Source organism: Capra hircus, chromosome 1 (assembly GCF_001704415.2).
Source record: "Capra hircus breed San Clemente chromosome 1, ASM170441v1, whole genome shotgun sequence".
Classification (NCBI taxonomy): Eukaryota; Metazoa; Chordata; class Mammalia; order Artiodactyla; family Bovidae; genus Capra; species Capra hircus.
The window spans coordinates 69202175-69218311 of NC_030808.1; the positions used below are offsets into that span (position 1 = coordinate 69202175).

At 48.8% G+C, this 16137-nt stretch overlaps 1 protein-coding gene across 1 annotated transcript in view; it reads right to left on the reverse strand.

Annotated features, from left to right (window-relative positions):
- Window positions 1–16137, reverse strand: part of HEG1 (heart development protein with EGF like domains 1) — a 94588-nt gene that overhangs the window by 17905 nt on the left and 60546 nt on the right. Inside the window, exons 14-16 of the mRNA XM_018050126.1 lie at window positions 12132–12266; window positions 6103–6145; window positions 5931–5968 (exon numbers count right to left, since the gene is read on the reverse strand). Coding sequence (XP_017905615.1) covers window positions 5931–5968; window positions 6103–6145; window positions 12132–12266 — 216 coding nt within the window. The remainder of the gene's footprint in view (window positions 1–5930; window positions 5969–6102; window positions 6146–12131; window positions 12267–16137) is intronic.

Consider the following 16137-nt stretch of genomic DNA (forward strand, 5'->3'; position numbering starts at 1 on the left):
ACACTGGGCGTTAGTCTTTCCCATAAGCCGTATTTGTCCTTGCTTATATGGTTATTTGGAATCTATAAGACTGTCTGCTTAGCCAACCCCATCCTGGGAACTATCCACTCCCTTCCACATGCAGGGTTCAGTGGGATGGTCATGCTTGTACTTTAACACCATCCCAAGCCACAAAAGTTTGGTCTGGGAGTAAACACAAGATCCCAACTGGATCAATTAGTTCTTCCCAGGAATCTCATTTTGGGAGACAGAACCTTTTATTTAAAAACGACGAAGGTACTGACACACACTCGAAGCTGTCTGCTGAGCCTATTCTCCATTGTGAGGCGGCGAGTTTGTGCACAGACCCACAGTAAGAGCCAGGACAGAGATGAAGATGGCTCCATGTTAACATGTGCTCTGAAAAGAAGGTACCGACCTCCTCTGCTGAGACTCCCCACAATTCCCTGATTCTTGCCACTCCTGAAGCTGGAATTTCATGATTTCCAATAATCTGTCTTCATTGTTCAAGCTAGCTACATTTATTTACCCCAGAAGAAGCTTAGCCAATTGTGATACTGATTTATAAGAAATAATTTTTATCTGTTCCGCATCCTTGTTCCAGGCATAGCTCCTAAAACTCTAGGAATTTCCTAAGCTTGCAGAGCAGTGGTGTCTTTTCGTACATTAGTGACAGCTGGATAGCCCTTAGATAACTCTTGGATGGATGGTTGCTGCCAGGGAAACCAGTTTGTGATTAGCCCATTAGAACTTTCGATCCTACCACCAACCTGCTGGGAAGGAAGAGGGGCTAGAGACTGAATTCAATCACCAATGGCCAGTGATTTAATCAACTGTGCCTGGGTAATGAAGCCTCCCATAAAACCCCAAAAGGACAGGGTTCAGAGAACTCCAGGTTGGTGAAGGTTGGGAAATGAGGGGAGGATGGGACGGCTGGGAGAGGGCACGACATTCCCGGCCCTTCCCCTAACTTGGACCTGTGCATCTCTTCCATCCAGCTGTTCAGGAATTCTCTCCTTTTATAATAAGCTGAAAAGAAAAGTGAAAGTCGCTCAGTCATGTCTGACTCTTTGCGACCCCATGGTCTGTCCATGGAATTCTCCAGTATTTGCCAGAATACTGGAGTGGGTAGCCTTTCCTTTTTCCAGGGGAATCTTCCCAATCCAGGGATCAAACCCAGGTCTCCTACATTGCAGGCAGATTCTTTACCAGCTGAGCCACAAGGGAAGCCCATGAATACTCGAGTGGGGAGCCTATCGCTTCTCCAGCAGATCTGCCCAACCCAGGAATCGAACTGGCGACTCCTGCATTGCAGGCAGCTTCTTTACCAACTGAGCTATCAGGGAAGCCAACAGCTCAGAACTCAAACCAGTGGAAATGCTATGTGTGGCAGGAGTCACTCATAACACACTGCTCAGGAGGAGGCCGAGATCATTAGTCATCCAGCAGTGAGCTTGAAGTCTCGTGCACCTCTTAATAAGCTGGCATCTAGTAAAATCTTTCCTGAGTTCTGTGAGCCAGTACAGCAAATCAATGGGCCCCAGGGAGGAGGCCACTGGAACCTCTGATCTACAGCCAGTTGGCCAGAAGCACAGGTGACAGCCTGGATGTGGGACTGGGGTCTGCTGGGGAGGGGCGTGGGGTGGGAAAGTCAGCGGACCCAGCCCTTAAGTTGTGGGATGCACCTGGAGACAGTGTCAGAACTGAGATAACTGGCTTAGTGATGTGTAAAAAAATACATCGGAATTGATGTCAGAACCGTACCAACCCATATGCCTTCCTTTAAACTCAGGCCTCGTTACAGACCTTTCTAGGCGGCCACATTCGCTTCATTTTAAAATCCATTCAGTTCTCCCACTTGCCCCTCACTGTGTTCATTAGTGACGTGTGGTTAGGGTTCTGCCGCTTAAATCTTTCCACTCCTCTTACATCATCTCTCCTTTAGAACTCCGTTCACAGCGTTCTTTTTTTTCCCTTTTGAAATTTCCCTTTCTCGCATCTACAGACTGTAAGCGTGGCCGTAACACACAAGAGTACGGAGAGTTCTAATCCCCTCTTCCAGGGCTGCTTCCTTTCGGTTCTGACACCAAGTGAGAGGTTTGCTGTTAGCTGCATGAGACTTCCAGCTGACTGCTGGATAACTAATGATCTCTTCCTCCTTCTGAGCAGTGTGTTATAAGTGACTCCTGCTGACACATAGCATTTCCACTGGTTTGAGTTCTGCTGCTGCTGCTGCTGCTAAGTCGCTTCAGTCGTGTCCGACTCTGTGCGACCCCATAGACGGCAGGCCACCAGGTTCCCCCATCCCTGGGATTCTCCAGGCAAGAACACTGGAGTGTGTTGTCATTTCCTTCTCCAATGCATGAAAGTGAAAAGTGAAAAGGAAGTCGCTCAGTCGTGTCCGACACTCTTCGCAACCCCATGGACTGCAGCCCACCAGGCTCCTCCGCCGCCCAATGTAACTACAAGGTGAAGACTTCATACACCTGCCACCAGACTGTGGGTTGAGGTGGGAAGACAAGGCAGAAAGATCTGTCAGCTGAATGTTTGGTTTCAGTGGAAGAGGAAGACACCGCCAAGACATGCGGGAAACAGACTCCACATCCTCCTGGCTGCTCAGGGAGCCTGGCAGGGAAGGAGTGTCCACTGGAGAGATGCAGGGCATTGGAATGGAAAGGGTGCCTTACAAAAGGATGCGTCATGGATAAGGAGGAGGGATGGATTAAAATGTCTGCAGCCAGAAAAAGTAATCTAGGAAAATTATCTGACGATGTTCTAACCTCACCAAGTGACAGTGACCCCAAACAGAAGAATGGCAATACAAAGAAGAAAAAAGATTTTAAATTGATAATAAGAGGGGATGGTTAAGTAAATTATTATATATACAGAGCAGAATTTAACAGAACTGTCTAAAGTCACCTTATAAATTTATGCCAATGAAAACACTGCACAGTTTGCTAAGTTCAAAGGCAGGTTACAAAACAGCACGTTCTGTGAGATCCAATCTCTGTTAAAAAGACACACATACAAACCTCTGGTATACTGCTTCTTAAACTGTGAGATGTATGCAAATCTGCCTATTAACTGAATCCAGGAGTCTGGTTAAAATTCTGATTCTAATTCAGTAGGTCCAAAGTGAAGAGGTTTGAAATCCTGCATTTCTAACAAGGTACTGGGTGCTGTTGGTGGTCCTGTCCACCACATGTCATAACAGGGATATACAGCAGGGTATTAGCAGTGAGGTTTAATGGGTGATGAGACTTGAGTTTTCTTCTTCCCTTGTATCTCTGCTAATTAATTTGGATTACAGAAGGAAAATTAATGTACAAGTTTTTTTTTATGTTATGAAAAGGCAAAATTCACCTACTTTAAAAAGAGAAGAACAGGTGCAGCAAACCATGTGGTCATGAGAGAGAGAATAAAATTGCGAGAAGGAGCCTCTATAAAATTCACGCAAAGAAGGAAATGTGCCCGCCCGAGAAAGGCTGCGAGGGGGACAAGGGGAAGTGAGGACACTCTGACAACCACTCTGTAAGAATTCTAGAGCCACAGGACAGCGGCACAAGAAAACAGAATTGCTGGGATCTGTGGTATGAACACATACTTTACTTGGAAAGGAAACTAACAGGGGAGCAGTGATGAGACAGGCGCAGCCCTGCCCTGCCCGGCGCGGGCGCACATGGGGATCAAGGGATGTGAGAGGAGAGCTTGTTCTGCCCTCTCCAGTCTGAAGGACGTTCTCTATGAGGAGCGACACGTGAAATCTGGGGGCAACTAGAAAGCTAATAGGCTTCAGAAAGGCAGGTCAGAGGCTGTGCCTAAAGCCTGAATACAGTAGAGCTGGCTGATTCCCAGGAACGCAGGTGTGAGGGAGCCACAGGGCCACGGGCACGGTTGGACAGAGCAGGGTGCCCTATCTCACAGGGCTTGGGCAGCAGAGCACGTGTCCCCAGAAGGCTGCAGACAGCAGTGGTTCTCTTCTACAAAAGGTCCAGCCTGAGTCCGACCCCCGACAAGGCATTTAAACTGTCTTTGGTGGTGACAGCAGAAGTGATAGGGGTGGGTGGTTATCTCTGTTATCTGGCACAAAACACCAGGTGACAAGTCACAGACCTCCCAAGGCATTAGCCATCAGCATAGGTGGGGGTGCTGATCGGAGATGGCATGTGCTGGTTATTATCAGTGACTATTAATTGCTTTGTGACACTGACATGCAAACAGATGTCAAAGTCATAAAGCGGTATTCACGCCATCAGAGTTAACCAGAGTTCCCAACAAAGCGTGGCCCAACAAAAGGGGGCAAAGAGCTAGCCATCCAGGCCAGAGTCTGCCCTCTGCTGGAAATGACTGTGATGACTCCGATAAAAGGGAGGAAAAGGAAATCTCAGGAACAGAGAGAGATCCTGCTGCTTCCAAGACCCCACCCACATCATGCGGAGACACAGGAACTCACAGAACGGTCAGTGGATGTGGCGTACATCATCTCCACATACGTGGTATTTAATGATCTCTGAAAAGCAAATCACTAACTGCCATCAAGAGCAACGCGCTCCTCCCTTCTCTTTCAACCCTTTTGAGGGTTTTTCACTGATCCATTTTTGCTCTTCTGCTCACAGAGAAATAGGAAGCATTTTCTAGTGAAACCTAGTCAGGGAGCTGTTTGACTACAAGCAAGTGAGAAGTACTGGCTCATCCTACGAGGGGCTGAGGAGCCCCAGGAGGACAGGCAGGTGGGTCCTGCTCCTGGCTCAGCCCCAGCTGGCTACATCTCTCCATGCGTCGTCGAGTCTCACTCACGCTCTTACTAAACCAAGTACCCCTGTGATATCGTGCTATAAGAAGATCTACTTAGTTTTCACCCTCCTCCCCTGTTTCTTCCATGAGAGCTTTAAAAACACTTGGAATGTATGACTGATGGGGTTAGGGGAGCATCTCTTGTTAAATAAAGTCATGTCTACTTGTGGCAGAGTAAACTTAAGACTATGGACTGCTGGCAGATTCTACAGAATGAGGGACAAAGCTATCCTAAAATGCTGACTGTTATTATTCCTTCTTCATCCTATATCCTAGAATTTCTTTCAGTAGTTTTGCAGGTCACTTAAACTTCTTAGGTCTCAGGATAAGAAAATGTCAGTGAAAGTGATCTGAAATGAATCCCAACTGCTTTTCTCAGAGAAGTAAATTGAGTGTGAAAATGCCACATGGACGGTCAGTGCCCCTCGACCACTGTACTCCAGGGGCGCAGACGGCAGCTAAGATCAGGGGCCTCTGCAGTCTGCATCCAGCCATGACCCCCGCCCTGACGACACTGGTCTAAATGGCCCCATGCCCTCTGTCCTCCTTACTGCCTCCTGACTTGATTTTCTTGATCAAAAATGCCTTCCTGCTCTAAGACTTGCTAGTTCTACAGAGGCTACTGACTAGAGTCTAAATTCTCAGGCTCTATCAAAAACCCCAAGAATTCGATCCTCACATACTCTGCCAACCTAATCCTTCACTCTCTACCTTCTTCTCTGTCCTTAGCCACACCTGCTTACATGTTGTCCCCCAAAATCACAGGCCCAGGCTGGCCCAAGACCTTTGTTCAGGTTGTTCCCTCTGCCTGGATTCCTTCTCCCTCCATACCAGTCACTGCCAGTCTTCCTCCAGTTCCAGCCCCTCTAAGAAGTACCCAGGAGGCTCTGCTATTCTCCTGGGGGTGGTCCCTCCCTCCCAGCCTCATTTATTGACTGATACTCCTCTGTCCAGCTATCTAGGAAATTTACCTAGGTAAATAAATGTTTACCTCCCCTACAAACCTCCAGCCCTAGTGAGCACTCTGCTCTCCAGGGAGTTGGGAAGACAGCAGATGTGACCTGAGGGTGAGGGGAGGGGACAGACATATGTCAACAGCCCTGCCCCCATGGAACTCAGGACGCCTGCACACTTACGGTTTCCACAGTTGAGACCACCAAGGCCGAATGGGCAACTGCAAGTTGACAGGAAAAAAAAGAACAAGAATTAGTTTCAAATATCAGAAGAAATTACTGAGGCAATTTACCTACATGACTTCTAAAGAAGGTTTGGAACAAATTCGTCAGAATAAATGAACATGCTGCCTACCTCATACAGGTTTCATTTTCAAGCCTATATCCATCTTCACAGGCTGAAAGAGAAAATGAAAACCCATGATCGTGTCTATTAACTTATCTTGGCCCAACTGATGGTTAATAAAACCAGCCACCCTAAAGTTCACAAGAATATTCTAGAACCAAAAGGCTGCAAAACAGCTTTGTTGTAGGTTATTTAGTTGCTGAGTCATGTCTGACTGCAACCCTATGGACTGTATGCCAGGCTCCTCTGTCCATGAGATTTTCCAGGCAATAATACTGGAGTGGGTTGCCATTTCCTTATCCAGGGGATCTTCCTGACCCAGGGATCGAACCTGTGTCTCCTGCATTGGCAGGTGGATTCTTCACCACAGAGCCACCTGGGAAGCCCACAAATAACTTTAGAATTATCTAAAACCTGGCCTAAATACTGCTGCCAGCTCAATCTTTCATTTCATCAAAAAGACCCCCAAAACGTAACCTCTTAGTGATTCTAGCTTCTCAGCTATAAAAAAAAAGGGATAATAATTTCTTATAGTTTCTTGGAGGGGATTAAGGAAAATGAGGCATGCAAATGCCTTCCCACAGCACCCAGCCTACAGTAACCACTACCTGTAACTGTGATCATTATCTAACATTTGCAGTTATTTCTGGAAGTTCCTTGTGGTCCCTGAGTAACTTCCTTCCATAAACACAAAGGTAAATGCCTCACCATCTTTAATGGAAGTCAAGCCTTCTTTAACCTGCCATTGGCTCTGTTAGCAACCATCCCTCAGGAAGTGAGAAAGCCATGGTCCATGGCCAGTGTCCTGAGAGGATGCTCACCCTGCAGTCTGTGTAGTGGATTCTGGACATACCTAGCTGAGCCCTAATCAGCACACCACACGAGACTACAGCTTTCAGCCCTCTGGCACTGTGGCTTATAGACCACTGCTTCACTGCAGGCTATGGGCCAGCCATTCCCCTGCATCAGCAGTTCCTGCCCTGATCTGATCACCGAACAGTTTCAGCACTACAATAAGCTGATAGAACATCACGAGCTGTAATGTGTGCTTGGATGAAAGTAGATAATAAAAAATAGCCTCTCAGATAAATTCATTGGTGCAAGGAATGACAGAAATTTGACTCATGGTTAATGTATGATATACGCTGCACACAAGAATCACAGTTAAGTAAAGGTACATAGCACAGAGCAGTAATCTCTAGACAGACAGCACACACTGATGGCAACGTTTGAGTGCCAACAGCACATGGCTCAAAGGCTGCAGGCCCCACAGATTGGGAGATCGCTCACAGGCTTCCCTTCAAGAATCAGCGCATAATAACATTTAACTACGTGGGCTTCCCAGGCGGTGCTAGTGGTAAAGAACCCGCCTGCCAACGCAGGAGACATCGATTTCTGGATCGGGAAGATCCCCTGGAGAAGCCCAAGGCAACCCACTCCAGTATTCTTGCCTGGAGAATCCCACGGACAGAGGAGCCTGGTGGGGCTACAGTCCACAGGGTCACAAAGAGTCGGACACGACTGAAGCGACTTGGCACGCACACATGTAGACACGCTTGATGTTGTTCTATTTTTCACTGTTGGACACTAAATGATTCTAGCATCTATTTTTTTGTCATAGACTACTGACATGTCACTAGAGTCTTGCAGAATGGTGTGGCAAATACTGTTCTAAATAACCTAAATTCTCTCACAGCAGATCGTGAGCGCTGTGAGCCTGCGCTGCACTGTTTCAGCTCCCCTGGATTCACTTCTCCTGAGCTACACTTGCTTTATTAAAGGCAGTCTATTAGTATCAGCAGCCCCGGGCATGGCCTAGGGTATTTATCACAGGCTATCATGGAACACATTGCCAGAATACCACTCAGTAACCTCGTGATGCGGACTTTCCAGAGAAACTTCTCTTGGGTCCCAGGAGCTAGAAGAATGGGGATGGTCCTAAAGAACTATTCTTTATTTTATGGTTACTATTTTTTTCCCCAAAATCACATTTCTCTCTTTGCCTTAGCGTCCCAGATGCTTAGAACTTGAGTGAGTGCCTATCTTTACCAAACAAGTGAGAACTTAGGGTATATCTTTTTGTATGTTCACGTTCCTTCTAGCCTCAACAAAGTAGTCATTGTATTTCTCCTTCAACCTTATTTACCTTTTAAATTAACCTCATTTTGTTACAGTGAATTTTCATCAGGTGCTTCAAATAATTTTTGCAACAAAGTATAGTATGATCATCGGAGAAGGCAATGGCACCCCACTCCAGTACGCTTGCCTGGAAAATCCCATGGATGGAGGAGCCTGGAAGGCTGCAGTCCATGGGGTCACTGAGGGTCGGACACGACTGAGCGACTTCACTTTCACGCACTGGAGAAGGAAATGGCAACCCACTCCAGTGTTCTTGCCTGGAGAATCCCAGGGACGGGGAGCCTGGTGGGCTGCCGTCTATGGGGTCGCACAGAGTCAGACACGACTGAAGTGACTTAGCAGCAGCAGCAGCAGAGTATGATCATACCCCATTTCCGGAAGGAGGAACCAGGCCCCGCTCCCAAATCTTTGACGACTCTGAGTAGACTCTGAGTAGGCCTCACGTAGGGGTGGGTAGGTGTGGGTGTGGGTGCGGGTGTATTGCTCAGTTGTGTCTGACTCTTTGCAACCCCATGGACTATAGCCCACCAGGCTCCTTAGTCCAAGGAATTCTTCAGGCAGGAATACTGGAGTGGGCAGCCATTCTCTTTTCTAGAACATCTTCCCCACCCAGGGATCAAACCCGAGTCTCTTATGCCTTCTGCATTTCAGGTAGATTCTTTACCATCTGAGCCACCAGGGAAGCCCTTACTCAGGTGGGACCTTCTCTAAGGAACACGCAGAGCACTCCTGTCTCCCTGGAGTGGAAGTGCCATGCCTGGCGGTCCCCACACTACAGCTGGGTCACGGGAGCAGGGAAAGCTGCCCTTGGGTGACCCTCGGCTCTGACTGCAGGGCAGCCACACAGGGACTGCAGGTGCCCCAGTGACCCATCCCCACCCATCTCAGCCCCAGGGCAGGTTGATGTCACACTAGTCTGTTCTATTCTGAACATTTCTTCCTGGAAATGTTTTTATATCAGCTCTACCCACCCAACCCTCATTTGCTGGGTAGGAGCTTTCCACGCCACAGCTGTCATCCACCCAGATGTAAGGTCCATGTGTTGTCCTGCCTGTGAGCTGATGGGCTGGGCTGTTTTCACATAGCTTCAGAAGTGGCCTGGCTTCCTGGTATAATGATATTTCCTTAGTTCAGATGGGCCCATTCAGTCATTCATCAAAGACCAACTGCTACTATGGGCTGCTCTTGGGCTCTGGGAGGGAAGCCTTGTCACAGGGCACTCCAGTGGGCCTGAGGACCCAGCTCCTCATCTCCATACCCTAGAGGGACCCTGACCCACACAGCACTGAAGATGAAATCAATGTGGCAGTATTCGTATATGCCCAAAGTGGGCTCCCCCTATTGATATGAACATCAGCAAATTCAGGCCTTCTGGCCTTTTAAAATAAAATCAGTATATGGTAGAATCTTCAGGCTTTTGTGCTCCCTTGCAGGAAACCAAATCAAGACCTGCCAACCTTGTCCTATCATATTTGCTGCCCATCATCCATTTGTTCCTTCAACAGACATTTGTGGAACCCCACAATGTACAAACATATTCTACAGACAGGCACCCACTTCCCTGGTGGCTCAGACGGGAATGAATCTGTCTGCAATGCAAGAGATCTGGGTTTGATCCCTGGGTTGGGAAGATCCCCTGGAGAAGGGAAAGGCTACTCACTCCAGTACTCTTGCCTGCAGAATGCCATGGAAGCGTGCTGAGCAGCGCTGTGGGCTTCAGACATCAGCCTAGACGTGAAGTATTAGTCACTTAGCAGTGTTCGACTCTTTGGGACCCCGTGGACTGTAGCCTGCCAGGCTCCTCTGTCCAGGTATCTGCAGTCTAGTCAGAGGAACAGCCTTGCTAACAGGTGGTTGGGATTCATCAGGATGTCTGCACGATGGAAGGAAGCTACAAGACCTCTATCGGAAGGACACCTGCTTTAATTTTACATGATGCTTTGAAAGTCTGGTAAAGACATTTTATGTGAGATAGTAGGAAGCGTGTGTGTGTGTGTGTGTACAACAAAAAGCAATATGCAGTTACTAATATGCAACTGCTAATTGTAGAGATTTAGAAAACACACACCCACATGCCTTTATCCTCAGTTTACACCAGGGATTTACCCACATTTGAGGTGTCCTAAAGAGTACTCCTTTTAACCATCCCTGTGCTCCAGCACCAATGGCCAGAAGATGTCACTGTAACCCCTCAGAACCCAGCCACAGGTCTGTGGCCCAAGGAGCTCCAGGATCATGGAGCCCTGATGGTCACGGATGAAAATCTAACCAACAGGATGCCGCAGAAACCAGGCTAAGCAGGGCCTTGGCCGTAAGCCCAAAAAGCTAACCACAGCTTCCTTATTCCGATTCTTGGGTCACTACTTAATGCACATAACGTTGCTTGTGCCTGTGTCCCTGTGTCTGGTAAATCTTCAGCAGCTCTGCTATTGCTAACGCTAGTTTGTAAGCGACACAATTAGGAAACTGGACTTGCCAAGAGAGGTAAATGACTTAGGCTAGTCAGAAGCAGAGGTGGCTGGGCTACTCTTGAGACCACCTGAAACTGCACAGGCCCTGCGTACAGAAGCCACCACTCCCCAGCCCCCCAGGGGCCACACAGCCCCCAGCACACGTGGATGTCAGCAGAGGTCCCCTGCCCGCCCGAGGTGGGCTCAGTGCCCCAGTTAAGACAGGCCAGGAGCACTCTGCATGAAACCAGCTAAGAAGGAACTAGGAAGCCCCATCTCCACGTCAGAGCGGTAGGCTGACGGGGTGCTGAGCAGTGCCATGAGTTTCAGCATCAGGCCCGCTGCCCCAGCGTGGGCCCCTCTCTCCAAACCCCGCCCAGGGCTGCATGCAGAGCCGAGAAGGTGCACTTTCAAAGCACCTAAGTCAGAGGGTCCAAGCTCAGGATACAGCACTGCCCTGAGATGTATTTTTACCCTCTCCTCTAACAGGAAGTCTTGACAGAAATAAGTGGCATGTCACCTTTCCCTAGGACACCGTTTTCACTCAGATTCCAGGACATCTGTCGCTGGCAGGTGTTGACTGAGCAGGGAAACTGGGCCACACACGTTCTCATGTGATGCGAGGCCTAAGGCTACACGACACCTTTATGTTGCCAGTGTTCCTGCGACTGTGCACGGCAGCAGGCTTTTATAAGTCAGGGCATCCAGTGCTCTGGATTTTAATTCATTTTATTTTAAAGCAGTATGCATGCACTGTATTCACTGAACAGCTGATATCTGAAACTAGATGAATTTAATCTTCACCCAAGAGGTTAGCAGAATCAGATTTCTGACATAAAATCTTTAAAACCAGAACCCACTGGTTCAACAATAACCTGGGTAAAACACAAGAGCAAATGCGATGGCTTACAAAGTACCTCCATAACCACTGCCTCTTTAATTCCTAGAATATCTGATGAAGTCTCACTGCACCCATTGCACAGAAGAGGGAACTCAGGCTCAGCAAAGCTAAGTGCCTTGCCCGAGGTGAGAGAGGATGGGCAGGCAGAAGAGGGTTCTGACTCAGGTCTCCTGAGCTGCCAGCTACTGCTAAAGGGCACACCCTTGCCTTCATGCTGGTATTTCCATTTTAAAAGATTAGCAGACAATAGAATAAAGCTTTAGGAATTAAAACAGTAATTTTTCTAACTTCCTCTAAGTAGGAAAAAAAAGAAAAGGCCTGGCCACCCCAGGCATTCCATTCTCTTTTCTTTTCCTTTGAATCTGATTGGCCAGACTAGTGCGCACCAGTCAGAGATAATGCTATTATTCCAAGGAGATAACAGATTCAACCCCGCTGGGAGCCAAACAACCAGGACCAGTCACCCCCGGATTAGAACGGTCACCCCCAGAGCAGAGAGAAGCCCCTCCCCCACGCCCCGGGCCCCGGGGCCCCAGGCCTGCCGCTACCTCGGCAGGAGTGGTCCATCTTGTTGAACTGGAAGTAACCAGACTTGCACTGGCACAGCGCGACCCCGTCCAGATCGGTGCAGATGGAGGTCTCCTTGTCACATTCTGGAGTCTTCCGCTTGCACAAGCTGCCCGCTGAAATGGAAAAACAAGACAGTGAAACAAAACAAAACCTCCTCCATGTCAAACATTTAGATGCGTGAACTTGCTATTTCAAGAGGCTCAGAGAACAGTTTCCGAAAGAGCCTGCATGAAGCGCACTCCTCTCAGGGGGCCCTTCTGCGCTGCCTTCTTCCACTCCTTCCCCGGGGCTGGCCCAGCCTGTTACTAAAAGTCTACCCAGCGTGCCACAGGGAAAAAGCAAACCCCGAAGAAATGGGGTGGCATCCCCAACTCCAGCGTCCCCTGCAAACACAGCCCCCAGTAGGTGGGGTCCTCTGCACCTTCTCACTCAAGGGCTGCAGTGGAGAACTGGCCCAAACCCAGAAAGCATGCCCCTGCCCTCTCAGGGAAGAAGACCTGTCTCAGCCCGCTGCTGCCGAGCAGACTCGAGGAGTGGAATGTAACTTGGGTGTCTGGCTCCGTCACTGTCTGCCTTCCCACCGCCTGGGGCCGGCTTGGCTCTGGGTGGCCAGCGCCTGGCAGGGCTGGTCCACACTCAGGCCTGACATGCTGACATGCTTGACATGCTGAGGGCGGCACTCGACAACCGGGCTGACAGGGCGCTCACCCTTCCCTGCTCTGCCCCCTCACTTTAGAGCCTCACTTCTACCACGTGTGCATATCCACCTGGCTTTGTCCAGCCCTGGGCGTGTGGGCCATGCTCATTTCAAGGATGACAGAGAACTCTTTCATGATCATCACAGAGCGCTCACTGTGGCGCATGTGGCCCTCTCTGAGGTTGCGCACAGTGAATCCTCGCTTGGGCTGTATATAGCAGGCCCTCTGTGAGGTTGTAAACAGCAGGCCCTCTCAGAGGTTGTATACAGCAGGCCCTCTCTGAGGCTGTAAACAGTGAACCTCTTTCGGGTTGAATGGGTTGTATATAGCAGGCCTTCACGAGGCATGAAACAGCAGGCCCTTTCTGAGGTTGTACACAGCGGATACAATGAGGGTGCCTTTACCACCTAAGATAGGTCTGAAGAAAAAAACACACATAATTGGGATCTGCAGACAACAGAACAGAAACATGAATGGAGGGATAGTGGAGAGTATCTTATTTACACCATTTACAGACTGAGGTATATCATTGTTTTTGGTGGGTGTGAACAAGTTCAGGGTGGGGACAGAGCTGAGGAAGGGCCACGGGTGCTCACCGGGCAGTGAGGTTTGGGCTCCCTTCTCCCACCTTAAGGACACCACCACTTGATGCAAAAACCCAAACCAGGGGCCTGCTCTTCACACGGCAAAACTGCGCCCCCCTCCCAACCTCAGGCAGGCTCATGTGACCGGAGCAGACACCCCCCAGGGGCCCTGGCATCCGCCCCCTTGTCTGAGTCCTGAGAGCTGGGGGTCTATGGGTGGCTTGCTCACAGGGAGGTTAGCTTAGGACACAGCTTCAGCTCTCAGTGCTGAATTTCCTGTCTTTATCAGTGGAAGCTGGTGTGCTAAATCAGAACCCTATTTGTGTGTGTGATAGAATTTCCTTTGTTTATTGTGAAAGGTTTGTATTTAAGGGAGAAAAATGAAAAATGGAAAATCTCACCAAGCAAACTGTGAAGCTGGCACAGAGGGCGTACTAAAAGGCCACAATCTCTCATCTAAACTTTTTGAAGTCTTAATATAAAGAAATACCTCCAGCACAAAAGGCCGTCCAGGCCAGTACTAGTTTGTGCAGCAGCCAGTCTGAGCTGCCTGGCCTGATTAGATATTTTCTGGAAGCCAATATCACGTTTTTCCTCTGCCCTGCCCACAAAGCCCGCCTGCGGGCAAATACCACTTGCCTTGCTGAAGCAACTCTGCCGTCAATCGAAGCAGATTCCCTCGAAGACAGGGGAAGCTGGCCTTGCCTTTGTGACGGAGGGGTTGCTGTCCTCCAGATTCTTAATATTTTGTCATCAATCCATCAAACGGAACCACATATAATGCAGTTTTCATTTTAAGCCTGGCGATGTGATTATTCTGCACCCACAATTCCCATGGTCCTTCCTGGGCATAACATCCGCCAAACAGACAATGAGCACTGATGTAAATCTATGGCTGGGGCGCTCCTCTGGGGGATTTCCAAGGACTCGAAGCCTCTGGAGAGATGAGAGCTACAGTTCTTTGAAAGGCGAGGAAGTGGATGTTTTGTGAATTGAAAGGGAAAATCCCGCCCGTCCAAAGGCAGCATCCAGAGTAGCCCGCGGCCTCTCATATGCTGGGAACAACCAGATGTCAAAACCTGACCACTTCTGCTCATCCAGACCAACTCTCTAGCACTCAGAGAGGTGAGTGAGACACCAAACACATGCTGGCAAAACCTGGAGAAGCCCTGGGAGGGAAAACAGAGAAGGGAGGCCGGGTTCAGCCAGGAGGCACGACTGTCTTTGACCTCAGGGGCTAGCAAAGCAGAGTCAAAGAATCGGCACCAGCCCCTGTGTGGGCAGGAATATATGGGAAATCTCTATATCTTCCTCTCAATTTTTCTATGAAACTAACACTGCTCTAAAATTTTCTTTAAGTCTTTAAAAAATAAAAAGCATGGGACTTTGCAAGGAAGCAAGGGAAGACAGGAGCTTTCCCATCAGGAGGGCCACAGCATGAGCAGGGCAGCCATCGGCAGGGCCTTACAAACCCAAATATATGGCCACTTGATTGGCAAGACATGAAATGTGTTTACTAAGGACAAAGTAGTAACCTGATATAATGTTGACCATGCAGAACACACAGCATACGTGTTTTATGAACTGAAAGGTGCCCTTTCCCCTTTCTGGGAAGGAAAAAGCGGGACCTCTGCATCACTGGCAAGAAAAAGAAAGCCAAATCAAAGAGTTCCTGCCTCAAAAGGTAGAGTACAGTATGAAGGGACCGGGACTTTTTAGCTAATTCCCCAATGAAGCTGAATGATAGCAACTTCAGCTCCAGAATGTTGGCCTCTTTTCTTTTTCCTTCAAGTGAATAACTAGCCCTGAAATGGGCCAAAGCTCTAGCATTTATCCCAGAACAAAAGGTGAGCTCCCGGCTCTACAGAGCACAGTCCAGAAGGAGGGCTTTCAGGACCAGCTCTTACAGAGCTCTGGCCCACCGGGAAGGTCCAGGATCTGCTCGCAGACAGAGACCAAACCTGCTACCTACAGTTGAGCATCTGGGCACCAGATGGGGAGGCCGACTCTGACTCTGCATCTCTCACCAGTCCTGTGTGAGTAAAATGAGCCAACCAGAGCCAGCTCAGACCACTTACGAGACGCAGCGGGGGCAGGCCCCCCTGCATGAGGAAGCACTTTTGATTCCAGCAGAATTTTCCCATCCCAGAGGCGAAACCTCCCTTCCAAGACCCAAATATGCCTTCCAAACTTGTTTCTAATCCCTTTATTCATCTGTTTCACACCAGATGCTCTGTAGAAGCTTTTGACAAAAACAGATAAAGAACAAGAAAAGAGAAATCACGGACGGCACCATGAGCTATCTGGCCTCTAATCTTCATCTTGTTTCTGTGCATTTAGAATCTACAAACAAATACACAGGAGGATGGGAGACACTGCACTTGCTTTATTTACCTAATGGCATGTCATGATGAAGGTTTCGGGCCATTGACAAGTGTTGTACATTCTGTGTGTGAATTCTACCTCCCCAGAGGGAGGGAGCCTTTCAAGGGAAAGAAGAGTGATTTCTGCTTCATTACATCTGCTCCTATATCCCTTCCAATACCAAGGCTGTAGAGGAGAAACAGAAAAAGCATGCCAAGGACTGGGAGACTTCAATGCTGTGTGTACAGGATCGTGTGTGTGTGTGTGTGTGTGTGTGTGCATGTGTGGGTCAGTGCACATACACACAAAGATATACACACACAAACCCCTTGTGGTTA